Source organism: Callithrix jacchus, chromosome 8, assembly GCF_049354715.1.
Source record: "Callithrix jacchus isolate 240 chromosome 8, calJac240_pri, whole genome shotgun sequence".
NCBI classification, from domain to species: Eukaryota; Metazoa; Chordata; class Mammalia; order Primates; family Cebidae; genus Callithrix; species Callithrix jacchus.
Genome location: NC_133509.1, coordinates 35768660 through 35796588, shown reverse-complemented (window position 1 = coordinate 35796588; position 27929 = coordinate 35768660). Strand labels below are relative to the sequence as shown.

Here is a 27929-nt window from a genome sequence, read left to right as displayed (position 1 = left end):
ATGCATCTAGATTAGAATTGATATATTTTTCTAGTGAATCAAACATTTTATATTAATGGGTGATTTTTTTCCTCTCATAAGTACTTTAAGTCTTTTGTCTGATATTAATGTCAGTACAACAACTTTATTTTGTTTAGTACTTGTCTGTTACATTTTTCCTATCTTTTTACTGTTTTAGATGTGCACCATATAAACAGTGTTATCGCTGTGATTATACTTTTCAAAAAAATCACTGATAGATTTTTTTCCCTAAAAATTGACGAGTTCAGTTTCTTCACATGTACTGGATCATTTGGATTAATTTCCATTATATTATTTTGTGTTTTATTTTTCTGTTTTACAAATACTTATTTTTCTCCTATCTTCTTTAGTGTTTGTTCTGGATATTTTAATATTTCTATGAATCCTGAAGTTAATATAATTATTTTATGTAATAGTAGAGTGACCTTTGAATGCAGTCATTTTCCTACTGAATTATATGCTATCATTGCTGAATGTTTTAGTTTTGTATTATTGGTTCTGTACTGTTTTTTTCTGTCCCACAAATTAGACAATGTTATTTACCATTTTCTTGTATCATTACTCCTCTGCTTTTATACTCTGGCACTCATTTTTCTCTGAAGTATATATGTCAGAAGCTGTTTAGTGAGGATCTTTTATTAGTAAATTATCTCAATTTTGGTTTTTAAACATCTTCGAAGATAGTTTAACTTGTTTTATAGTTTAAGATTGATAATTATTTTCTCTAAGCACTTTGAAAGTATTCTGCAGTCTTCAGGTTTATACCATTGCTATTAAGTCAACTATTTGTTAAATCGTTCTTTCTTTATTTTAAAAATTTTGGCAACAAAGACCAAAGTCTTAAAATCAGCTCCATGTCATTATGCAAGTAACCTAAGGTCTCAAAAATTTTCTCTTCTATGAATAATAGATGTTAAAACACTTAGGGTGCCATAGAAGTATAAATAAATATTTATAGCAATGAGAAAACTAAGTAACATAATATTTGCTTTATGTAATGTTATGCCTTCATGATTATTTACTTTTTAGTGTTATTTGAACCGTTTAAAAAGTAATTCTCAAATTTGAAGTGGTTCTACAAATTTGGGCAAGATGCTCATTTTCAGATGTGTGTGCCATATATAAGGTGCTATGATATTCAAAATCCTCTAGGTATTTTATTATTCCTTTCATTGTACCTTTAAGTGGTATATGAGGTGTACTTTATATTGTATCATGTTTCATATCATAAAACACTTCTCATTAATAAATTTTTTTTTTTTTTTTTTTTTTTGAGACGGAGTTTTGCTCCTGTTACCCAGGCTGGAGTGCAATGGCGCGATCTCGGCTCACTGCAACCTCCGCCTTCTGGGTTCAAGCAATTCTCCTGCCTTAGCCCCCTGAGTAGCTGGGATTACAGGTGTGCGCCACCATGCCCAGCTAATTTTTTGTATTTTTAGTAGAGACGGGGTTTCACCATGTTGACCAGGATGGTCCCGATCTCTTGACCTCGTGACCCACCCGCCTTGGTCTCCCAAAGTGCTGGGATTACAGGCGTGAGCCACCGCGCCCGGCCTTAATAAATGGTTTATAGTCAGGCTTCAGTGTGCTACTTTCTAGATAAAAACAAGAACCAGTGCACCCTGGCAGAAATTTTAGAGATACTACTTCAGGTATATGGCTTTAAAAAAAATTTTCTTGCCAATTAGTTAGTCATATATGGATCTTGGTAATGTTGTTCTCATTCTTGTTTTAGGTGGTCTTGGAGGCATTGGAATGGGACTTGGTCCAGGTGGACAGCCTATTAGTGCCAGCCAGTTGAACATAGGTGGTGTAATGGGAAATTTAGGTCCAGGTGGTGAGTATTCTAACTTTCATTTTTCTTTTTAAATGATACATATGCTAGCTAATAAAGCCATTGATCTGGTCTGTTTAAAGGACTCTAATTAATAGTTAGATATTTATGACGTCACTTCAGTCTGAAAAAGGAATGAAACCTTGAGAACAGCTAACATGAAAGAGATAGGCAAAAGTCAGGAAGGTTTCTTTGGGGCCAGCTGTATTGTAGCTAGCCTTTTAGCACGTTTGATTTTGAAATGCCTTGAAGGCAGAAGGAGAATATGTCATATATGTACAGAATTTATGGAGTGGCTGAAATGCTATCATATCATAGCCAACTTAAATTTGGGAAGGTGGTTTTTCAGGTAGTTATTTGGCTGCTCATCTGAAGGAACTCACAGTTCATTTTTGGAGATGGGTTTTAAATTCAAACTCTGGTGTTAGGACCCAGACTTTTAATTTTATATCTTAAAAATTATTGAGAGCCCCAAAATGCTTTTGTTTATATAGTTATAATTACCAGTATTTGCTGGTATTTATTATACTATAAATGAAATAAAAATGAAATGTATTACAAATGAAAACTTGGAAATTAGAAAAATTATGTATTAAAAAATAAACTCATTACATGTTAACATAAATAAAACCTATAAGAACATAACTATTTTTCAATGTAAAGAAGAAATTAGTGAGGAGAGTGGCATTGTTTTACCTTTCCACACATCTTTTTAATGTTTGGCTTAATATTAGACATCCATGCTGTTGTATTTGTTTCTGCATTTAGTTTTTTGTGATACTGTCTATCATACAGTCTTTGGAAAATTACATCTTAAACTCAAGAGAAACAGTGGCAAAACAGTCAAATAATGTCTTAGTAGTATTTGGTGACTTAAATAGTTTTGGCCTATTGAACCCTAAAGAGTCCCTGGACCATACTTTGTGAATTATTGTTATAATTGATAGACTGATAAATGCTATCAGGTTTCTATTTTTGTTGAGATGCTGTAGGCACACTTTATGAGGCTCATTATGGAAATCATTCTGATCCAAACAAGTTTTCTCCCTTATCCTTAGACTCTCACACCTACCTACCACCTCCTAAATATGTACTATTTATAATTTTAAATTTTATACTACTCCTTAAACTGCCATGTTTAGAGAAGTCCTTAAATTCTGGCCTGATCTCTAAATCTGCTGTAGTGATATTTCTGTGTCTGTGCTGGAAAAAAAATCATTGATAGTAATATTTCTGTGTTTATTGTGGAAAAAAGTAAATGATTACCTAGTTCTAGATATTCTCTAGCTGAATATTGTGGGTGTTACTAGTGAATTTTGCTTTCTTGTCTAATGAATGTTCTTAGAAGCCTTTTTGAAGATTCATGATTAGACAGCTCGTATGGCATAGCACTTTAAACCATGCCTCCTGTATGTACCCCACCGCTTCTCTAGTGTTTCATTGTAGTTAGACCAGTGGTATCTATTTTGCTATAATGCATTATATCATTATTTAGTCATAAAAATAAAATTTACTTAAAGTACATACTGTGTATTTTATTTGAGGTATGGGAATGGATGGTCCAGGTTTTGGAGGAATGAATAGAATTGGAGGAGGTATGTATAAAGATTTGTTTTTTTGTATGTACCCATCACCATTTTTAATGAACTAGAAACTGTGTTGAGAATTCCATGAAAAAAAGTCATGGTTTATTGTTGGCTCATGTTCTAAAGGCTGCTAGCAGAAATTGAGCCTGGTACATACTTAAAGGAAGGTGATGTATTAAGAAGTAGCTGCACAAGGTAGGGTGGATGAAGAGCTTCCTGGTGAGACTTAACATTTACAAAATGTGTCTTTCAGCTACATGACTGACAGTTGGATCTCAAAATTAATCTTTATTCCATAGGAATAGGGTTTGGTGGTCTGGAAGCAATGAATAGCATGGGAGGATTTGGAGGAGTTGGCCGAATGGGAGGTAGGTACATGTATGCAGTGGGAAGTGTGTGCACATTTAGTTTTCCCTGTTATTAAAATCTCCACCCTGTAACTTAGGAATGGGTGCTAAAAATGTCTTCAGAAGGCATATAGGCACTATGGGATAAAGATAGGCATGGTGGGAATGGGGATGGTATGTATAGCATGTGAGGTAAGTTGGGTAAATGACAGACTATTTTGTATTTGTGACTTATGCTGTTTTTTCATAGTTTAGATACGTTCCTGATGTTTTCATCATGTGCTGATATATTTGAAAAAGGTTAATTTGTTGCACAATTTTTTCAGAGCTGTACCGTGGTGCGATGACTAGTAGCATGGAGCGAGATTTTGGACGTGGTGATATTGGAATAAATCGAGGCTTTGGAGATTCCTTTGGTAGACTTGGTAGGGCTGGCTGCATACTTCTCCTTTTCTTTTTGTAGGCTCTAATTTTCAAAATTTGGTTTCTCTTTTTCTGTGAAACATGAGAAAATTATAATATTTTATACAACTTATTACCTAAGAAAACACTTTAAGGATTTTAATATGCTAGCTCTCTTTTTCAACATCTTGTATATTTGAACTCTATTTTCAGAAGACTTTATGCTTTTCAGTTATTGTACATCGCAGCACATAGTACCTTGGAAATGTTAAAGTATGATTATTCAAATTAATTAGTATATTATCTTTCCATCCTTGTTTAGGCAGTGCAATGATTGGAGGGTTTGCAGGAAGAATAGGAGCTTCTAACATGGGTCCAGTAGGATCTGGAATAAGTAGGTTTAAATTTTACTAGAATTTATTCAGTAATATTTGGTGCTTGCAAAGACTTTGCAAGAGTAGTTATTGTAGTATAGTAATACTTTGTTCTTACATGTTAATGTGTCTTGCTATAATTTGAGAAGCCTTGATAGCTGACCTTGTTTGATTATTGTTTGAAATTTTTAAGTTAACTGTTTGAATTTTACTTCTTTGATATTTCTAAACTGTGTACCAACGGTCAACCCAAGAACTTTCTTTCCAACTAAGGAATCTGGGTATTTCTCTGATCTTGTGTGAGGAACAACTTTTGCTTTAGCACCAATTTGTTTCCTTGCTTATTTTCTATAATAGCCATTACTGACTAGGTTATTTTGTTTGTAAAAGTATCTATATCTTTTGGTAAATGCAGATATAATACTTTTAGGTACCTCATGAGCTTGAGGGCTAAGGTCCAAAGAGGTGCTTATTTCTTTTCCTCTTGAACCTTTCCTGTAATAGCATCAAGAATACTTGCAACACTAGGGAATGCTGAACCTCCCATCCATCTATTTCCACTACTCCCTTTTAGACTTTATATTAAACCTGAACACATGGCTTATTTATTATTATTATGTTTAACCTCTTTTGCTTACTGGGCCATGTCTCTGAACTCTCCATATTTTATTGATGTCCTTTAATTGATGAAATTTCATGAATAGGAAATACAACCTATTTAAACTATTCTAAGAGTAAATTCTAAAATCCCGTCAGCTGAAGATATCTACTTCTATTGTATCTTGCTTCTCATTTTATTCCTTCTTGCATCATCTTTTAGCCACAGCCATTTCCTGTTAGTCCTAACTTTCGTAACTTTCTCTTTTATCTCAGTGTTTATACTTCTGTTTCCCTGATTTTATACTGGTTATTCACAGAAAGCCAATTTGAGGATGAAGTTAATTTTTAGAATTTCCATGTTAGGGGATATTAAGTACAAGAAAAAAGTTTTGATAATAAGTAGATTGGAGTAATTGAAAAGGACAGGAAATAGCGTCAGTGTGTAAGAATGAAGTAGGTATGAGCTCAGAGCTAAATTCTCAAGTTCTGGCTAATGGGGAGTGATAGCATTTTTTGTTGTTCCCTTGACAAGTTCTTTATAATATTGAGAGTAAAAATTATCTTTTGCTATGATTATTGAGTTACCATGAGAAGAAAAACTGTATGGGAAACAGAGGTGAAGATGCTGAGGTGAAAGCTAAGCTAGGGAAGGAATATTTACCTGTAGGAAAGTATGATGAGAGCAGCTTGAGTGCTAGAGTTGTAGTAATTTGAATTTATCTTTGTATATCTTTATTCTAGCAATTATTATGCTTGATATTATTAGAAAACAAAATAAGGATGAGAACAACTGTCATGCTACTGGAAGCAGTGATTGATAGAGGATTTATATATTTTCTGATCAGAATATGAATTACACATTTATATATGTATAATGTATTTATATAGTAGCTAGAATTTCTAAGCTAATCAAATGTATACTGAAACAAATGCTGGTCTTTGGAAAGTTATGTTATCTGTATTAAAATAATTTTATGTTTATAATCTAATTATACAAATAAATTATTTTCCCCCTTTTTTCTCAAAAATGATTATCTCTTCTTCTTTTCCTCCTTTCTCCTCTTCTCCTTTTCCTTTTGTTTTTGAAACAAAAACATGAAATTCCCAAATCCCCCTGTCCTTTCTTGAAAATCCAGGTGGTGGAATGGGTGGCATGAACAGTGTGACTGGAGGAATGGGGATGGGACTTGACCGGATGAGTTCCAGCTTTGATAGAATGGGACCAGGTATAGGAGCTATACTGGAAAGAAGCATCGATATGGATCGAGGATTTTTATCGGGTCCAATGGGAAGCGGAATGAGAGAGAGAATAGGCTCCAAAGGCAACCAGATATTTGTCAGAAATGTAAGCAAATAAATATTAAGGATAATTGAAATTCTTTTTTTTCTTGTATATATGTTACTAATACCTCTTTTCATTCTAGCTACCTTTTGACTTGACTTGGCAGAAACTAAAAGAGAAATTCAGTCAGTGTGGTAAGTATGCCAATGACTGCAGATATGTTGATAATGATTATGCAGGAAAATTGGTTGTAAACTTTTAAACACTATGTTTAGACCTTTGCCTGATGCCTATTCCTGGATACTCTTGATAGTGTGCCAGGTCTAATTCCACTACAGATAAGTGAATTATTTCACTACCTTTTGACTTAGAGCAGTGCTATTACTACTAGGTAATAACAAGGTTTAGATAACAAGGTTTAGGATATATCCTATCATTATCTTATGTTACCTCATTTAAAAAATATAAATATATGATCATTGTTTGCATTAAAATGTTTTTTTCTCATGAGAAATATTAATAAATGGCATATTTATTTCTTCATTTATAGTATAGGGCAGTGGATTATCAGCATAACCAACAGAGATGCTGACATCCAATTGATAAGGGAGTTAATAGGTGAGACCCATTCTACAGACACTGTATTTCTACCTAACGTAGGAAACCTAGCTGGTAGCATACAACCCACTGCCAGCAATGCCTTGGACATGGGTAAATTTTGGTTGCCCTTCTTTTTAACTCTAATGATACTACTTATAAAACCTTAATATATTCCATAGGTCTGTAGAAGATTAGATGGTTTATTACTTTTAAAAAAGAGCTTTTTATATACCATACTTACTTTTGTTATAAAATATAATAATAGACTAAATTCTCACTTTTTTTTCTTTTGCAATAGTGGGAGAATTCATGTGACTTTCATAAATAAAATATTTTTTGCTGCTATTAGTATTTTTCTGCTATTGCATGGAATCTCAGAGACTGTAGTCACAATAGGAAGCTACATAAGGTAGCATATGTATAATTTCTGAGATCATGAAGAGATAGGTTTAGTGTTCTGTCACAAAATAGCCTTTGTGGCCACTGTAGAGATAATATTACCTTAGATTTCTTTATGCATAACTCTTTTGTAGCTTTTATTATATTAATATTACTTGTTCAAATTTTCTTCCTATGTGGAAGCTCTTGAAGGCAAGAACTGTCTTTTTAGCTTAGCTCCTTTTATTGCCTCTGTATATATAGTAAGAGTTTATGAAAAATTTATAAGTTAAGTGTTCTGGGTATATATAATTTATTCATTAAATCCACAAACATTTTTGTCAGTCTGCTAGTCACTAAAATTTTGAAGGTGAACAAAGGGCTCTTGCCCTCAAAGAACATACAACATGAATTTGTCTAGGACGTTCTGTTAAGTCTCTTTCTTGATTGTCCTTTTATTTCCACTAATCAAAATTCAAGTAATGGAAACTTAAAAATTTTTTTGAAAACAAAATTTGTTGAAAACAAAGTCAACTGGTTAATAGTCACTACTAAGAGGAAGCAAAATAGTAAAGCAGGAGTAAGATCTACCAGAATGAGTCAGCAGTATCTGGCCATGAATCTTGTAGACTACAGAGGAAAGAATGTATATAGGGTCTTAGTGAAATACATCAAATGAGGAGCAGTGGCAGCAAGTATAATCTCTGTTGATGGAGTTTCAGTGAAAAGAAAAATCTCCAAATGAGGTATGACATTATGTTAAGTGGAAATGAAACTTAGCAAGGTAAAGAGCAAAGCAGGACAAATAAATGACAATGAATAGGTTACTAATGTTGAGTTGCCTGTTCTTTATTCTTTGTAGGCTGATTTTTTTTGAGGTTATATATGAGCAAGGCTTGCAGCAAATTTGAAAGCTTTGGTGGGCCTCTGGTCGGAGTGGCATTGTTTTGACATGAGGACATCAGCTTTTGCAAGACATTTTTTGAAAGGAAAAACCATTTAAATCTATGTAGAAGATTTTTACAGTATTTTAGCCATATAAAATAATGGTTAAATTATTATTCTTTGCTATTTTGGCTCTATTCTTATAATCCTTTTTTATCATAATTATATTTTAAGATTAATGATTTTTATTTTATCAATTCTTTTGTAAAAATTTCTCTTAGATTTCATTTTAAGGTAACACCATATTTATACAATTCTCTATATCTCCCTTATTTTTAACCTTGATCTATATTGATGGGAAAGAAAATAAAGGTATAATAGTATAGAATTAAGCATCCAGATATTGACAACTGTACAAATTATCTAGCTAGTATGAACTGAACCATCCATTTTTCTGCCATGTCATTTATTTATAAATCTTTTTTCTTAGTATGGAGACATTTCTTTTTAACATGCTGCAAGCTAGTAATGGCCTCTTGGGCAGTAAAAGGCAGTCTTTTATTGTTGTTGTTTTTCTTCTAAGCCTAAAGAGAGTAAGTATATTCTCTTGCTTGCTTCTTAATAAGAATCTAGTATTACTCTATGCATCTCCCCTAAACCATATATGTCAGTAAAAAGTGCCTGGGAAGCTCCTCTGCTTGTAAATTATCTCTAGTGATTAACTGTTGTTGATGGAGCAATTAGAAAAGCTGAGTAAATGTTATATTATGGGTTATATTGCCCTCAATACAACATTGTATTAGCCTTTGTAATTCAGAAAAAATTGTTTTCAGATCTTTCCAAATATAACAAGATGAGAAATAAGTGAAACATAACTGCTATTTTTTAATTCCATCAAGCCCCTAAAGGTAATGTTTTTGACCCCAGGCTGGTAAGATACACATCTTTCCTGGAGCAAAAGAGATCTTTTTTTTCTTGCCCTGTGTAATTTCTCAGACATAGGCATTTTCAAAAAGGCTGAGTATAAATGAATTAACCTATTTAGTATTGGATCCCACATCATTTCAGCTTGTGCTAATAGGGTCAAATGGGCATAGTCTTTAAATGTGCTCCCATGTCATATGTATACTTTAGCTGCATTCTGGCCTTCTGGCTCAGTATGATGCAAGAATATAACATTTTAGCACTGCAACACAAGGAAAGCCCATTCTCAATTATTCTTGCTATAAGCCATATAAACAGATATAACTTTGTTCCATAGATTTCCATTATGTAGTATTTCTACATAACAAGTATGCTTGTTAACTTCATGGAAAATGGAGGCTTATGGAAGATTTTTTGATTAAAGTACTTGCTGCTTCAAGCATGATGAGAGGACTTTAACTCTAGAATCATTTAACAGTAAAAATGCAGTAATATTACAAATGACATATGATGAACATTCATTGATAGGCACTATCTTTTGTTAGTAACGAAACATTGGAAAACTTTGCTTTTATATCCCTTATATCCTTATTATGTTTTCTTATTGTAGAATGTCTGATTTTCCTTTTTTCATTAATGGTTGTGTTACAGCTTCATGTAGGCAGATTTTATTGAACATTCTTTAATTTGTTTTATTTTTATATATGTTTTTATACCAGCATATCCCAATATATACCCCACAAGATGTTAATAGGCTGGGTTAAATAAAACAGAAAGGTTTCTTTTTACTGTGGGATAAATCCTTTTTATTACTAGTATATGTAACAGCAGCGATATGTTTGATTATTCTGTGATAATAATTTCTCATGGCATACTATTTTGTCCTGTGCTGTTGCTAAAATAGCAGTCCTGTTTTTGTTTTCTTGGAATCGTACAAGATTAGTAGATTTTTAACTCAGTTGAGGGTCCTCAGAGCATCAGCTATTAGAAACTATTTTTTTTTTCCTCCTGTTATTTATCTTTAAAAAAGAAAATATTTCAGTTGGCGTTTTTATAGGATCAGGAAGAAACTCAGAAAATTTACAACTGTTTCTGATTCCATCCTGCTGAGATTCTTTTTAGGGGAGCAGTCTCTCCATAAAATAAATATCTATGGCTTCTGTCCATATAGCTTGAGCATCAGAACTGTAAGAAAGTTCAAGTATCTTAGCTGAGGGACCTTGTCAACTAGAGAATTTTTGAGGTCATTGCGAGTTTAGGAATTTGGAGGTCTGAGTGCTGATTTCCGAACTGAAAGAGACAATTTAAGAGAAAAACAAAAAAGAGAAACTGTCCTGAAAGATTGAGAGACATATTATGCAAGAAATAGTGCATATTTTCCTTTGAGTTTTTTGAAGATTTCTTTCTTAGGTGAACTTTACTATTGCTAATAAACCTATGATGGGATACGTAAGAAAAACTACACTTTTAGGTAAAATTAGGATAAGGAAGAAACTTTAACCTTAAAATCCCTCGAAAATCTCCACGGTTCTTTTCAAAATAACTGTAAGGTGCTGCCATTTACCAAGGTATGGTTCTTTAATTAAACTTGCTTTTTTTCAGGTACCAGCATTCAGGATATTAAGAGGACTCTGGAAATTGTGCTGCATTTATCTTCAAAGTTTTTTTATTTAATGTGTTTTTCAGTTTCATTTTATGATGTTTATTAGAAAGTGTGATTGCTGTGTTTTGCTTATTTTCCCCCATTTCATTCCAGTTGTGGGCTAAATATTATTTGGATCTACTTTAACCATTATCATGTAATTTCTCTGAAGATTAGCCTATTTTATAACTTCTCAGAACACATTTAAAGACTACCTGGCCTATGTAACAAGATACTGGTTTTGTTTCTGCATGACATTTACTATCTTAGACCATTTAATTAGTATTTAGTAGGTGAGCAGTTGACTACCAGTTGGTTTTAAAAAACAAATGCAGTAATAGGGAGTGGATGTGAAAAGTGAAAGTATAAAGTAGTTCAGGATGTTATAGGTAAGAGATCATTCAGATCAAGATTTCAACAGAAAAAAAAACCTTCCTTATGCATTAATGTTAAAATTTGATCTTATCTGGAAAGGGCCTATGCAATTTTTTGAAAGGCCCTCTTGCTTTTCCCTTTCCCCTTCTTTTTCCCTCCCCCTCCCTTTATAGAACTAAATAAGTCTGGCTGTCTGATTTGGTTGCCAGACTAAAATTAGCCCATAGTGATCTGGCAACTATAATATTTAAAGTCTTCTAGCTTGATTTATTTTGACATGTACATCTAGTGGGGAGGGAAATATTATGGTAAGTAGTCACACCCTAAATTTATGACCTGTTTGGATTGAGTGACCATGTATTCCAGTTGCCTGGGGATAGTCTCACTTTACATCTATTACTTATGTGTAATTTTTGATAACTTCCCTTTTTACTCTCAAAAGTGTTCTAGTCCAGTGAGGAATTCTATGGCCACTTTGTATTTTGATAAATGGTATTGATTTACTTCAAATACCAGTCTCTAGAGTTAGCAATGATATTATAACTGCATAAGGACAGGTTTCTGGCTTTCCTCCTCTTTCCTGAAGCTTCACCAAGATTCTCCTCTTGACATCACTGTTTTTACCTTTATTGATTTAAATCGATGCTATCTCTTCCCATGACTCTTTCCATAGCATATTTGGTGCCATTCTTAGACTTTGGGTTCAAATTGTGATACTGAATTTGCACTGTGGTTGCAAAACAGAATTAGTGTGGCCCTTTGTAGCCTGATAGAAATTAGATTTCTGATCAGTTGCACTTGTTTGCAAGGGATGAAGGAGTGAAATGAGGATAAAAGGGAAGGAAGACAGATTAGGTAGACTGGGCAGTAGCAACCATTTATTCTAAAAATAATTTTGTTTAAATGAGTAAGTTTGTCATAGGATGTGGTGACTTGGTGGCATTTTCTGCTAGCTTGACTTACTGCTTATAAAATTCACTTCAAGAATTAGGGATTTAACATAAATAAAATACATTAAATCCTAAGAAAATCTCTCCTGATTCCAATTTTGTGTATTCTAATATGTATATATTTATTACTTTATATGAATTGTATTTTATCCCAAATATGCTTATATTGTTTTAATGCATTAATGTTTTAAATAAATTAATTATCATAATTGGCTATGAGGAATTTCAAACCTATAAAGTGAACTAGAACTCATTTAAACTGACTAGTAATTCTGTAACTTTTATTTTACAGGTCATGTAATGTTTGCAGAAATAAAAATGGAGAATGGAAAGTCAAAAGGCTGTGGAACAGTCAGATTTGACTCCCCAGAATCAGCTGAAAAGGCCTGCAGAATAATGAATGGCATAAAAATCAGTGGCAGAGAAATTGATGTTCGCTTGGATCGTAATGCATAAGTTCAAGCCATGGTTGGAACATTCCTACATCTGTTTTGCTGAATCTCCTAGTAAAAGTCATTTTTTAAAGTAATATTGTATGCTTACAAAAGCTGTAAAAATGAACTTTTAAAACTCCCACCAGCTTTTAACAGTATAATGTTAAAAATATACTGTAATTTTTGTTTATCTCAAGTTTGGGTTTTTAAAGACAGCAAGTCTGGTCATTCAGTTTAAATGAATGGTTATACTGTTTTTAATGAAATAAGCCATTTTCTTGTTGTTTTCAGTAGTACATAGTGGGATTTGTTTGCTCTAGTTTCTCCAGTTTTTATCAACTTATTGTACAGTAAAACATAGATTTTTTTTCCCCCCAAAAACTTCTGTTTCATAATATGTATTTGTTCATGAAAAGAAAGGTCTCAGAAAAATTAGGATGTGATTTTGGTTGGTTTTAAATTACTGTAAGTTTTAGATTCTAAAGTTCAGGATTTTAAAAGTTTCATTTAAATGAAGAAATGGATTTTTGTCTCTGCCCCTCCCTGCCATTCACATTTTCTGCATAACACTATGAATAATATCAATCTCTGCAGCCCCTTATTTTGTTATTTCCAATAATTCCAAGTTCATATAGAACTGATAATGTAGCAAGTCCCAAGTATGATAATAGGCAGACTACTCCCAACTTTCTGTCTAGTTTCCAGTCATTAAAGTGAACTGCTAAAAAAAGAAAAATAATTGAAATGTTGAGAGAGATGGTTGTATAAGTTAGTCCTCTGCTGTTTACTTCTACAGGAGCTGATCCATTTATAAATGCAGTTTTAATAAACCATGGAATACCAAGGCACAACATATCAAACACATTGGATCCCACGATGTTAGACATAGCCATATCTCCTTTCCCTATAGAAGAAAAGCATATTGTTAAAATGTGCTTACCAATACTGTATTTTATTAATAATCTTCATAAGAAAAGAAACACTGGATACTTTTTTTGTTATTGGTTCATTTTGAAAAATTGTTGTTAGAATAAATGTCTTAATGAATTTGTATTTTAAAATTGTTCTTGCGTTAGTATTTAAAGTCTTAACATTTATTTAATGATTATATTTATTAAACCATTTTTCAATAAGATGTATAGCTTACTTGTTGCTTTTCATTGTAATTTAACATGGTTAATTATTATTTAATGCACATTTCAAATGAATATTATTTGGGGGATTAGATTGAGTGAAATTAACTTGCTATTAAATAGTAAACATTTCCTCGAGTCACTTTTTTTCCCTTCAAAGTATGTTGCTGAGGAAGTAAATATTTTTAAAGCTACTTTTACTCATTCCAGGCTTGTAGAATGACCATCGCAGCTTGAGGGACCTAATTCTTACCTTTTCTTGCAACCAACACACTTGCAATTGTGTCTGGTATGCTTGTTCCCGCTGCTAATAAAGTAAGGCCCATTACTGTATCTGGAATTTCTAGTGTTTCCCCTGTAATAAACAGATATTCCTAGTTACAAATCTTACAGATTCACTAACCATTCTTTGCAGTTATTTTGGATATTTCCTTCCTGAACAAAAATAAAATAGGCACATTTAGAATTCAGAGCCAATATGTGCTTGCTTAGTTTTTTAGCTAGCAAAATATTTGAATCAGGTTGTTAATTTGGGTAACCCAGTTAGCACAGATGTTTTTTAATGACATATCTAAGGATATGTAAAATTCTGCCAAAATTCTGCCAATGAGAAATTTTCCTGTTTGATATTATTACAGAAGATGTTTATGTCCACCATTACCCTCATCAGGGCTGTGATGAATATTTGCTAATGAGACTGATCGTTCCTCATTTCCATTCTTAAAAATTTTTCTTAAATTAGTGTTAAGCAAATTAATTATAGCTATCTTTAAGCTATAAATGTGTTAACATATATATACCATTTATTACGTTCTACTTTAGTGGTACACCTTAACTTAGTGATTTTTTTGAGGGGGGAGAAGTTCATTAATCTCTGAGGAAAACAAAACCTGTTTGTTTTCTACTTGAGTCTAACATATGGTCCCAATTTATTAATACTTCTGTTAAATTTGATGTTAAGTCAACATTTTTCAAAACTGTATTTATTCTCAGAAACAGAACCAGAGAGAAGTTTTTTTAAAAAAGGATATGTAACTGTTCTTTTAATGTTGTAATTGAAAACTTGGTTTAATATCTTTTTATTTCTCTTTATTTCTTAAAATGCCAATGAAAATAATTAGAAAGTAGCTTATTTATTGCATGCTTATATATTGATACTTGAATTGGAATTGGTTGTTAATTTCTGTTACTGGCTTTGCTAGAATTCATATGTGCATAAATAACACTAGTATTTATCATCTTGGGGGCTGTTCTGTGATCTATTACATGATTTTTGCTCTCTTTTAATTTTCCTAATATCAAATGTGTTCTAGCTGAGTGAATTTGGATAGATATAATATACAAGCTAATTGGACTTTTTCATTTCTCTCATTAAGAAAGAAGAAATAGTCTGCTTTTTGCTAGCATAATATTCTAATACTTACATTAATTTGGGAAAAGTCAAGGGTCAACAAATTTTTGTGTCTGTGAGGGGCCAGATAGTAATTATTTAGGGTTTGCAGGCTTTGTGGTTTCTGTTGCATTTATTCAGCTTTTCCAATGTAGTGTGAAAGCAATCATAGATAATATGTAAAACTTTACGAATAAAAACAAGCTGGGTTATTTTGGCACACTGGCAGTAGTTTGTTCACCTCTGCTATCAGTCAATTCGGGTTAACCTTTGTAGGATAAATAACAGATTATTTTTGTCTTTGTTGTTAGTTTTTTGTTTGGGGACTATAGTGGATTATGGCCAAGCAGCAGTAAAGTCTTAATCATGAAGGTAGTAGAAACCTAGAATTACACTTTATTTTATACCTTTTCACTCATTTCATAGTATGTTTGTGTTGCCATGTTGAAAAAAGCAAATAAAATATAATCCACTTTAGTGGTGAGCACCCATTGTTTTCTCAAAAATAGAGCTCCTTGCTCTGTTTTTTTTCCCCTTATGTAATGGAATTGGATATAAAGAGTTTATTGCAAACCCCATGGAATGTGATTAAATTATTAGCACAATAAAAAGACATTCTATGAATTTGATTTCATTTACAAGATGATTTCTTGAATTGTACCCCAGGCTGAATAACAGTGGAAAATACAGTTTATATATAATACACAACTCACAAACCCAAATGATCTTGTTATAGTAATACTGAAATCATTTTAAAAATGATACTAATCTTCAGCCTTGCTGAAAAGAAATTTGCTGTGTAGCTAGACTACTTTGAATGAACTTAAGCAATTTGATCTTATATGAAATTATTTTCGAGTTGTCCTATTGTGCTTAAAATACATACCAGTTATTGTGACCATCCAGACCAGGATGTATGTAAATGCAGATATCCATAGTGCAGACATGAAAAAGGTTATCACAAAGTAGTTTTTCCAAAACTTTCTTCTACAATCTGGTGTGGTTAGAAAAAGTAATGTGATAATAGGAAGGGATAATACCCAGAAAATTCTTTTTAAGTCTGCTTCAGGCATGTTGAAAACACTTGGTAGATCTGTTGTGGAAAAATTAAACACTTTTGAGTTTTCTCAATTGCTGATTTAGAAATGTCTACTTAAAATGCTATATTGAAATAAATTGGCTGTGTCAGTTTTTAACAGGCTGTTTAAAACATTTGAGTACCTCATTACTGACATTGCTGGTGAAAAGAAACTAATTGAAACTTTAGGGCAGACAGTGTGAGATGTGATACTCAGCATACTTTATTTGGGGCCTTAAATTTGTCAAAATGTCTTGGGCCATTTCCTAAATATATTATAGATAGTGTTTATGAAGTGTCAATTGGACATCTCATGTAGATTGTCTTCCGTAACCTTTTGCTTAGGGGATTAACCTGGCTTCTAACCTGGCTACTCCAGTTGTCTCCACTTCACAATATTGATGATGCCTCTGCCTGCCCTATGTACCAGCTAATGTGTACTTAGAGAATATAACACAATTATAGCATCATCTTTTTTATTAAGTTGCATATCCTAATTCTTATTGGAAGTGGTTTTTCTGTCCTGTTTCATTACTATTTTATTTATTCAGATTTTTCCGAAGTTCATAGAAAGAACCTTAAAGTAGGAGCTAGTATATCATCTACAATATAATTTATGAAAATTGAGTATATTTCTTTATTCAATTTAGTTTAGTGAAAGACAAGGATAATGATTATATATTGGATAAAAATGGGAATTTAAAATTGTTTAAAATTTATATGGCATTTACAAATTGGATCAAATCATGTTAGAACTAATGCTAGTACAATAACTCTTAAAAAGTTTGCCAAACTTCAACCAATATGCCATTAAGTAATACTTGATACAATTTTAACATATCAAAGAGTTTGGATTGGTTCCTGTGCATTTCTTATTAAAAACTTAATTTAGAGATGCACACCTCTTATATCTGAAAGAGCAGAAGCTATAATTTTTGTAAGAAGGGAAAAGTCATTTCAATTTTTTAAGTAGTAAATTAAAATAAGCTATCCTCCTAAAGCCTTGATTAAAATTAGAATCTGTTTTAGACAACCACTTTATAAAATAGTAACCTATGAACTTATAATTCTGATCATAGCTGAATTTGACTTCCTAATGAACATATTTACCTAAATGTTTTGCTACTGCTTTAAACAGTAAGTCTCAACTGTTTTTCTTCATTCTTCCAAACCAGCCCCTTTTCCTGAGTTCCCGGTTTTCATAAGTGGTGTACCCATTTTCTTAGTCAAGATTCGAATGTAGGAGCTATCTTGGTTCCTTTTTCTGGACCCATATAGTCTCAGTTGCCAAATCTTGGTGATGCTTCCTTCATATAGTCTCACATCTGTTCTCTTTTATTCCTACCACTTTCACTTGGTCTAGGCACCTAGTAAACATATCAGCTGTTGTAATAGCCTCTTGCACACCTCCTTGTCTCTTACTTCATATTTAATTCACTGAATATGAACATCACTCAGGGTAACATTACTAAGATAACAGTTCTGATAATTTCTTTCCTCATAAACCTTCCAAAATTCTTAACAATAGCATTTAATATTCTCATCCTGTGTCTTTCTTTCTGCCTTTCCTTACTATACATATACTGGCTATATGTGCTTTACTCTTATCTCTGCATCAGTAGCTGTTATTTACTGGTCGTAACATCATGTCATCAGTTAAAATCTTACTGGTCCAGCAAGGCCCAATTTAAATGCTCCCTTCTCTGTGAAAATCTCCTATCTAACTGTCCTCACCAGATTTTGATAATCTGTCCCATTTGTGAACCACAGTCACACTTTATTTTTTTATGGTACTTATACGTACGTTCATATTTTAGCTATTTTGTATTTCCTATGATATTGGAAGTTTCTTAAGAGTAGGGACTTAGTCTTTATCATTTCTGAGTCTTCACAGTCTTACATAAAAAGCACACAATACCTGCTGAATTGAAATTTTAAAGTTCTGCTGTTGTGAATAGTCTTAATAATGGGCAGGATTTAGTGATTACCTTCAGAAACCTGACTAAGACCATGTAAACTTATAGAGAGCTGAGAGTAGCCAGAGTCTTCATAAAATATTCCACTATCAGTTCTTGATTGCCGACGAATGAATGGTTGACCTTCATCTTCCCATCCCATCAGTGGCTGTTGTTCACTTCTCTCCATCGCTTTGGCAAGACAGGTGCAGCAAGGACTGCATTTCTTTATAATATATTGGTTAATTTTAATGTCAAAACACAGCACCAAAACATATAATCCATATATCAAAAGCAGTAAAGTTCCTTCATACCTATAAATTAAAGGAGAAATTTGTGTTTTTAAATTAAAAATGAAAGTCATTTTGGTGCTGATAGCTTTTGAGCAGTATCTATTGAATGACTTTCTAACAAAAGTAGCCACAGAACAATAAAACATTTCTAGATTTTTTTTTGTAGATTTGTCCAAACTTGGTTACAGTATTATTTCTAGATATTTTTTTTGTAGATTTGTCCAGACTTGGTTATAGCATTATTGTAAGTTTACTGATAAAAACTGGACACTTGTAAGTTAAAAAAAAACAAAAACAAAAACAACAAGATGAACAAACTCATTTTTACTTGTAGATGCCTTTCAAATGGTAGGTATAAAATACAATGAAAATCATAATTGGGGATTTTCAAAATAAGTGTAAAATTATTGAATAGTGGTGAACATTTTCTGCCTTAGCTCATTGGCACAATACATTCCCCCAAATACTTTAAGTCATTTCAACTGTCCAAGTTTTCTGGTATAGGAACTTTGTGTAAAATATTATTCAGAATATGGGAGACTTTGGCTGAGACTTTTCTGTTTGCTATACAGAGCATTTTTAATGATTTTAATGTAGGTGAAGTTGGTTTGCAGTCACAAGAAAACAAGATGTTTTAAAATATAAAATTATACCTTGGGAACCAAGAACTGTTTCTCTCTACTCTGGCAATTAGCAGAAGCCATCACATTTGAACCTTGCAATTACCTTTTATTTTATAGCCACTAAATCTCTGCTACATCTTAAGGAACAGTTCTGATTTCCCCAACTGAGGGAGCATTAGCTTGGGTACTCTCACAGTCACTGTCCCTTACTGATGACTGCCAAATTCTAGAAGGATTTCTACTCTACCAACACAGTCTGTCTTAGGGAGACAGACTAGATGACAAGATGATTAGTTTAGAAATTATGCTTCTGGCTGGGTTTTAAGTTTCTTGATAGCAGGTTTTATGTAGTGCTGCAAAGTTGTGGTTCTCCAGTTGGGCACCATTTACTTTTCTTTTTTTGAGACAGAGTCTTGCCCTGTCACCTAGGGTGGAGTGCAATGGTGCGATCTTGGCTCACTGCAACCTCCACTTCCCGGGTTCAAGGGATCCTCCTGCCTCAGCTGGGATTACAGGTGTGTGCCACCACACCCGGCTAGTTTTTTTTTGTGTGTGTTTTTAGTAGAGATGAGGTTTCACCATGTTGGCCAGGCTGGTCTCAAACTCCTGACCTCGTGATCTGCCCACCTTGGCCTCCCAAAGTGCTGGGATTACAGACATGATTACACCGTGTCTGGCCACATTTTTTTCTATTTTTCCAGTGTCCCCTGGAAGCTACGCGATGTTGAACCTGTGTAGCTGTGTTTTACATATCATTATCCCTTGTATCTAGCACCTAGTAGGTGCCTGCTACTTACTAGTTGAAAAAGTTTGTGTTTGTCTACTCAGTCACCCCCTTTTTCATTTTCTTGGACCAGCTAGTCACAGAGAGATCACAGAGAAAGCAAACAATTTTTAATATTAAAAGCTGAGCATTGTTAGTTCTTAGAAGAAGAAGGCTGTAGTTTCTCCCGAATAAGCATCAGAAGTTTGGAGGAATTTTAAATGACTTCTTTTACATTCTCTACCATCTTTCTCCAGTCTTTTGTGACTATGACCACTTCTAACCAAGGCAACGTAAGCAGTAATGCAGCAGAAGAAACAGTCAATGGTTGTGGCTTTAGTGGACAACAGAAGTTGGGAAACTTTCTGAATAGGCAGCCAGTGGGGAGAAGGGAAAGTGGTGGTCTCCAGTCACTGGTGAGAGGAAAAAGGAGACTGTGAAGTGACTAAAAAGAAATTGCAAACTAGTGAGAACTGGATCAGCCATTGTGATGAGGTTAACTCACAGACCTGTTGGAATATGGTGTGGAAGTGGCAGATGAAGGGACTGAAATAACACTTCTGAAAAAAATGTTACTAAAGCATTAGAATTTCATAAAATCTCAGTAATTTTTATATAAGAATAATTTTCAAGCTTACCAGTAAACTTGGTTGTCGTATATTATACCAAGAACTGCTGCTACACTAATTGCGTATGCTGCACAGTCTCTGAATAGGGGCCAACATGATAGTGTTGAAACCTGTAATATGATAAGTTATTATTTCCATTACATTGTAACTTCAAGTACAATCCTTAGTATAATACTAAAATTGTTTGTATGTTTGTAGTTAAATATTGTTATCTTTTACATATTGCTCAGATAAAAATAAAAATTGTGTTCTAACTTACACGGACTTTCATAAATCTAACCATGGGCTATTTGTAGACTCACTTCAAATTGAATACATGTTGTTTTTCTACTGATTAATAAATTTGATTGCACATATTATTAGTGCCCTGTTGTCCATCCCAGTCTACGATGTTATCTTTAGAATTTTTTTAGGACAATAAATTTTGTTGAATGGTTTTGCTACATACCATATTAGATAGCAAGCCACAGGCTGCACAGATGCCAAGGAGATTATAAATTGCAGATCCAAGAATGGTGCTAATGCCAATATCTCCCTTTGTGATAAATACACCTATGTGCAAGATAGTCAGCCAAGTTAGTGTTAACTTGAAGAAAGTAAAATCACACTGAGTCAACAAAAAGTATTTGGAGCAATATTTACCTAGGAAAGCAGTAACTAATTCAGGAGCTGAACTACCCGCTGCCATGAAAGTTGCGCCTGCAACATCCTGAGACAGTCCAAGGGCTGAACATAAATAAAATGATTGTTAGCCTAGTAAAGTGAAAGAGTATGTCTTTACAACTAAACACAATAGATACTCAGAGCTACAGCTTCACATAAAACCACTAATATTTACTTAAACTTTAAAATATACAGATCAGTAGTTGCAGTGTTTTGCTTTGTTATGAATTCATTACTTAATACTTCTATAGATAGGGTGAGAAGGCCGAGACTAAAGGGAGTGCCAAAGGGTTATTTGGAACCAGAAAAGCCTCTTTTCTAGCTGAAGGGCTTGTAGGTGAATAGCAACAGCATGGCTTTGAAAATTAAAGTAATTTGGAAATTGTAACCCAAATGAAAGAAGGATAATAAAAGTTTTTTAGATCTATAATGAAGTTGGACTGAGCTTGTTCACAAATTTACACAAATCTGTTAAGTCATGTCAACTGTCCATTCAAATTTTCTGGTATAGGGACTTTGTGTAAAATACTCAGAATATGGGAGGCTTTGGCTGGGGTTTTCCAGTTGCCACACAGGGAATATTTGATGATTTTAATGTAGCTGAATTTGGCTTATAGTCACAAGAAAACATGGATATTCTTAAAAAATTTGCAGTTTCAACTGTGTCTAGTTACAAATGAGGGAAAATTACTTTAACTAGATTTAATATTGTGTAGCCTCTTGATTTAAAACATGGATCTATTAAAAACTTTCTCTAGGAATGTAAGAAAATACTGAAATACGAAATAGTTTGTGTCTATCCTCCAGACTTACAAGCATGCAAGTTCCTAAACTTAAGTGACTCACAAGATGAGAGTGTTAAGAAATTTTCGGCCCTTTCAATTTTAGGGCCAATATTTACCTACCATAAGAAGGAACAGAGAAAGCCTTTGCTTTGGGAAGGCTGAGATAGGTTTGCATAAGGAACCTCCAACCAGGCTTTACTGATAAACTAAAAACTAGCCAATAGAAGTAGCATGCCATACATTAAATTACCTACCCTAGGTCACAAAGTTAGTATCCAAGTCAGAACTAGAATTTGGGTTTTCAAGACTTGATGGCAACTCTTTGTTGATGTTTAATGTCGTTTACTATACCTATTGGATTTTGAGGCTTCAGTCTTCCCAGACCCTCAAACTCTGGTGTGCTTGATTGAGTCCTTGTCACAGGTGGTCAGTATTTCCTTCTTATTGTTGCCTGCACTCAGGTCGACTTTGTTCTCTAGTCTGCTGGGACTGCATTTGAATTACTGATTCCTTTTTTGTTTCTTGGTGTGGCACATTGTATATTACAATAGGTTACAATATTTTTCTGCTCCACATAGTTTTCGAGAACCCTAAGTCCCCTATAAACAACACACAAAAGTCGTCTCCTCTTCCTGAACCAGAATGAGCCTTTGTGACTGATTTGAGTGCACAGCTATGGCAGAGTCATAATATTTTTGAGGTTAGGACATAAAAGGTGATACAACTTCCTTGGTGTAATCACTTGGGACATTTCCCCTAAGCTATGATATAAGTCCTGCTACTTTGTTGAAACCTCCATAGTGGAGAGACCTCATGAAAATCCCTTATAGAAATAGAGATGCCTAAGGAATTGCTGCTGTTTCAGTCCCCACATTTTGAAACTGCCCAGCCTAGGCACCGGACGTGGGGGAGTGAGCTCTCAGATGATTCTAGCTCCATCCTCTGACTATACCTGCACGAGAGACCCTGGGCGAGAACCACCTAGCTGAGCTCAGTAAACCCCCCAAACGGTGAGAAGTAATTGTTTTTAGCCACTAGGTTTGGGGTGATAGTTAAGTCATATGGTGGTTCATTTATTTGTTACATTTATTGAGTACCTACTATATGCCAGATGCTTTTTTAATGTGCTAGTATATGGCAGTGGACAAAACAGACAAATACTCCTGCTCTCACAGAGCTTTACTTTTAGTAAGGGGAAATAAGGAAAATCGGTATGGTGTTAGAGATAAGTTGCAAGGAGTAAAGGCAGGGAGGGGAGAAAGAGAAAAATGTCAGAGAGGAAGGACTGAAATTTTAGATTGGATAACCAGACAGGACTTAATTGAGAAAATAACTAAAGACTCTGAAGTGAGGAGCTAGTCACTCGTATACCTGAGCTAAAAATATTCTATGCAGAATAAATGCCTGCAAAGGTTCTGAGGCAGAGGCTAGCCTGTGTGGTGGAGAAACAGAAGACCTGCATGTCTAGAATGGAGAGTGTCCGGGGAAAGCAGTAGGTGATGAGATTAGAGGTAATAGGCAGATCATGTAAGGCCTTGTGGATTCCAGTAAGGACATTGGCTTTAATTTTGAAAGATGTGGGAGGTACCTGGAAATCTGTCATCCACATATTGTCTGCTGATGATGCCAGCTCCAGTCATTAATTTTATCCCTTGGGGTAATTTGGTCTGACAGATCCAAACAGCCCTAATCTGAGCTGTTTTGACACCTGCAAAACCATGTGAAAAGTTCTCTTGTGGTAGTTAGAATTATTTAGGCCAGGCCCTCTATTCTATTTGTGTTTGGTCATGTGGCTTGCTGAACATCTATCTGCAATGACTAGTGACGTGAGAAATAAGTGGTTTGTGTAATTTACATTGTATCCTAGTCCGTTTTGTGTTGTATAAAGGAATACCTGAGGCTGGGTAGTTTATAAAGAAAAAAAGGTTTACTTGGCTCGTGATTCTTCTGTCTGGAAAAGTTCAAGATTGGGCATCTGGTGAGAGCCTCAGGCGGCTTGCACTCATGGAAGATGAAGGGGAGCTGGTATGAACAGAGATCACATGGTGAGAGAGGAAGCAAGACAGAGAGGTGGGTAGTGCCAGGCTCTTTTAAACAACCAGCTCTCTAAAGGAACTAAAGAGGGAGAATTCACCCCCTAGGTGGTAACCTCCATGATCTAAACACCTCCCATTACTCCCCATTTCCAACATTTGGGATCAGATTTCAACATGAGGTTTCAACATGAGTGGACAAATATCCAAACCATAGAATATTTCCTAGCATTTATTTTCCTGATCAGAGTGATTACATATATATGTATAGATACACATACATGCATATGTATAATCACTAATCACTCAGCATGTGTATATATATATATAGACACACATATATGCTATATTCTTATTACAATTCTGATGAGTACAACTGGTCATAATATTTAAAACAGAACAAAAAGATAAAGCAGATGGCTCTGTAATTAAGTTTTTTCATTTTAGAAATGAAGTAAATAATATATTCATGGTATACAATGCACTCCCATATGCATAATTTAATATCAACTATCCTGAGATATGAGTGTTGATATTCCATTTTACAGATAAACAGGCTCAGGAGGTAAAATAGTATCAATCGGATTGCAAGGGTCTTAAATGTTGAGAGTTAGGGCATAAACCCTGAGCCTACTGATTCTAAGCCCAATGTTGCTTTTATTTTGCCACAGAAACCCAATATAGGAACAGCACTTAGGCCAATTGTAACGTGGAGAGTGACTGAATCTTTTTTTGTTTACACTTTGTGGCAGTGGCACCATAATCACCACCATTCAATCATTTCCTGGTCAAAAAAATAGCTACTGAGAGCCAAGAATACTTAGGAAGTTTTCTAGCACATTCTAGAGAATTTATAAATTTAGTGCTGCTGGATATTATCATGAATTGTCTTCCCAAATCAAATCAGGGCTAGATAATATGTAGAAGAAATTAAAAAAGAACAGAATGCCTTATCTTAAAGTAACTGTCCAAACAGTGCAGCTGAACATTGAGCAATCTTCGTTTAGCACTAGCTGAAGAATGCTTCATTGAAAACTCAGTCTCAAGAGACAGAGAAGGTGATTTATTGGGCTGTTTCAAGTAGGAAAATAGGTGGTCCTTTAGAAAAGTTTCAATCACATAAGGCAGTAAGAATAAAGCTTGTTCCTATTCATTGCACTCAAATTATGAAAGGAAAGATTTTGTGTAGAAGGATATATAAAACTTAAAGATATTTTAACAAATTATATCTTAACGTTCTAAGAATATTTTATAAAATGTTTTATACCTTTGAACTTTAGAATAGATTGCTTTGTCTTTTCTGACCTTTTGGGTAAAATTTCTTTCCTCTATAGTTTATTATTAAAGATAAATTTTTTCTATTTTTTGTCTCCCATAGCTATTATTCCTTTTTTCCTCTATTACTCTAAAGGAATAATCACATATCCTAGAAGATATAGCAGAAATGCTCAACTTGAATTTTCTTTATAGGTTTAGGTATCAACACGTTGTTTATATAAATAAAACACAACTTCGTGATACTGTGCTGATTATTGAAATTCATCAGACTTCTTAAGTGTGTTCTGTGATGCCACGTTAGAAAGTTAATAATGGTTTTTGAAAATTGCCTTCTGGAAATATTATATATTGGGAAGAATATTAAACTAAAACCGAGACCTGGATTCAGCCCTGCCAGTAACTTGATATGAGACTTAAGTTATTTAGATAAGCCTCAGATTTTTCCATCTGTGAAGTGGAGGGTCAGACTACACAATCTTTAAGGTCTCATCTATTTTTTAAATTTTTGCTCAAAATTATAGAATGTGAATTCTATCATTTAAGGCTCTACACCATTTCTTATTTTTAATTAAATTTCTTTTATAATACCTATGCCCCCCACCGAGTCTACATTACCAAATTGAGAAGATGGAGGGTAAAAATGGAGTGAGGAATACTTTTATTATTATATTTGAACCACTCTGATCATTTTAATATGTGTCTAGTCCTTTTCACAATACACATTTTAAAATAGTTATAGCCATAGGCTATATGCAATTTGGTGTCCTCTGGCATTATTAAAAAATATGCAAACTTTTGTGCTTTGTGAATGGATTAGAGCTTTAGAAACAATCAAAGTCTATCAGACCCAACTCTGGTGAGTAGTTATGCTGAGTCATACAATTTAGCATCCAAAATGAAGTGCAAAGGTGAATTAATGTCTTTTTTATGATTTTCAAAACTGGTTCTGAAATTAATTGTAAATGTATTTCTAGAAATATATTGAATGGAATAAATGCCTAGAGGGGAAAAATAATTACTGAGAGTCAGGAATACATTACTGCATGCATGTGCGCTGGGATGTTTTTAACAATAAATAAGACAATTTGATTACCTTACATTTACCACCTCATATTTTGAGCAATGAAAGAATGAATTCCGAAACTGTAATGATTTTAAAGGCCTGGTTCCACTGAAAAAGGCCTCTCCCTATCTGCAATCTAACAGCTATAATATTACAGTGGATTTCCACCTGCCCTTAGCCTATCATGTGAAGCATACTTTTTTACAAGACACTTTACCTCCAAACTTAACAATTACTTATATGACATTGGGAAAGTTATGGAACTTTCCCAATGTCATATAGGGAATAAATGCAGAGGTAGGAAGGAAACCCAGATCTTTCTGACACCAAGAAGCTGCTCTTTCAGCTATCCATGTGGGCAAAGTAAAGAGATAATACATAGTTTTATTATTATTTCTTGTTCCTGCAATAGCATCTTGGTAAAACACTGACTACTTAGCACTTATTTAGATCTATATGCCTGGTGTAGATTTAGGTGCATTCCAAGGGGACCACAATTTAGATCAGAGAAAAAAGAACAACAAAGAGGATGAAATGCTCTTAGGAGAATGGATGCCTGTGAAGTGGGGAGGAAGCACTATTCTTAGATTCTTTGTTCTTTAGTCAAGCTTTTGCTTCTGTAAATTTCATGAGGATTAAAAATCAAACAATCCCCTGAAACTGTAGGCTATCCAAATGCCATACTCACAGAATTATTTGAATACCAATTTTTTCAATTTAGAAACAATTCTACCTGGAATTAAAACTTGCATTTCTTTCTTATTGCCTATTTCTGAAACACAAAGTAGAATACAGGCAAGTGTTAGTCCAAAGCAGAGTCAGTGAAAAAATTTAAAATAAAAAGTAAATATTTTATTTAAGTATATTTTCCCCAAACCTTATTAAGATTATTTTCACATAAGATGTGTTATAATTCTAAGGTATCAGTGTGATGGAGGGGTTATAACAGCTAATTGAATGGCATATTAGTGTTAATTTTTTTTTAAAGTTCATAGCTGGCTCACTGTGGAATCTGGACTCTATCAAGTAACCAGTCTTAAGGGGTTTTCAGAATTTTCTGAGTTTATATCTTGAAAAAGTATAAAGAAACCTGGTCGGAACAGTGGTTCAATACCTCTGAGATCCCCATTACATATCAAAAGGATATTTTGTTTTCATTTTATATTAACTTTGTGTTTCTAAAAATGAGCTGCTTAGAGAGATGAGACAAACTGGTCCTATTTTGTCTTAAAGTGAATATAGTTTGTATTATATTTTAAATCTATATTATATATTGGCTTATATTTAAATTATTATATTTAAAAGTGATTTTTTTTAAACAATAAAAGATGAAGTAAAATGGTATGGATGCTAATGTAAAAAAAATAAAAGGAACTTTAAACAGAATATTCTTTTATTTATTTATTTATTTAGAGATGGAGTCTCGCTCTGTCACCCAGGCTGGAGTGCAGTGGTGCGTTCTCTGCTCACTGCAAACTCTGCCTCCCAGGTTCAAGTGATTCTCCTGACTTTGCCTCTGAGGAGCTGTGGTTACAGGCCAAGGGCCTGCCACCATGCCTGGCTAATTTTTGTAGAAACAAGGTTTTACCATGTTGGCCAGGCTGGTCTC

At 33.8% G+C, this 27929-nt stretch overlaps 2 protein-coding genes across 7 annotated transcripts in view; one reads left to right on the top strand and one right to left on the bottom strand.

The window, feature by feature from the left end:
* Positions 1–15786, top strand: part of MYEF2 (myelin expression factor 2) — a 39592-nt gene extending 23806 nt beyond the window's left edge. Inside the window, exons 10-17 of one of the 2 annotated variants that reach the window (XM_002753433.7) lie at positions 1757–1858; positions 3400–3450; positions 3741–3809; positions 4115–4213; positions 4513–4584; positions 6301–6509; positions 6589–6640; positions 12493–15786. In XM_002753433.7, coding sequence (XP_002753479.3) covers positions 1757–1858; positions 3400–3450; positions 3741–3809; positions 4115–4213; positions 4513–4584; positions 6301–6509; positions 6589–6640; positions 12493–12656 — 818 coding nt within the window. In that variant the 3' untranslated portion in view covers positions 12657–15786. The remainder of the gene's footprint in view (positions 1–1756; positions 1859–3399; positions 3451–3740; positions 3810–4114; positions 4214–4512; positions 4585–6300; positions 6510–6588; positions 6641–12492) is intronic. The other variant, XM_002753434.6, reaches the window with a different exon arrangement.
* SLC24A5 (solute carrier family 24 member 5) overlaps positions 4150–27929 on the bottom strand; it is a 33156-nt gene continuing 9376 nt past the window's right edge. For 4 of the 5 annotated variants that reach the window (XM_002753435.6, XM_035259594.3, XM_035259595.3 and 1 more), the window contains 7 exons: positions 21141–21224; positions 20947–21050; positions 20508–20608; positions 18224–18504; positions 16044–16250; positions 14021–14122; positions 12869–13538 (listed from right to left, as the gene is read on the bottom strand). In XM_002753435.6, coding sequence (XP_002753481.3) covers positions 13216–13538; positions 14021–14122; positions 16044–16250; positions 18224–18504; positions 20508–20608; positions 20947–21050; positions 21141–21224 — 1202 coding nt within the window. In that variant the 3' untranslated portion in view covers positions 12869–13215. Of the gene's footprint in view, positions 4284–12868; positions 13539–14020; positions 14123–16043; positions 16251–18223; positions 18505–20507; positions 20609–20946; positions 21051–21140; positions 21225–27929 lie in introns of those variants that run through there. The other variant, XM_035259596.3, reaches the window with a different exon arrangement.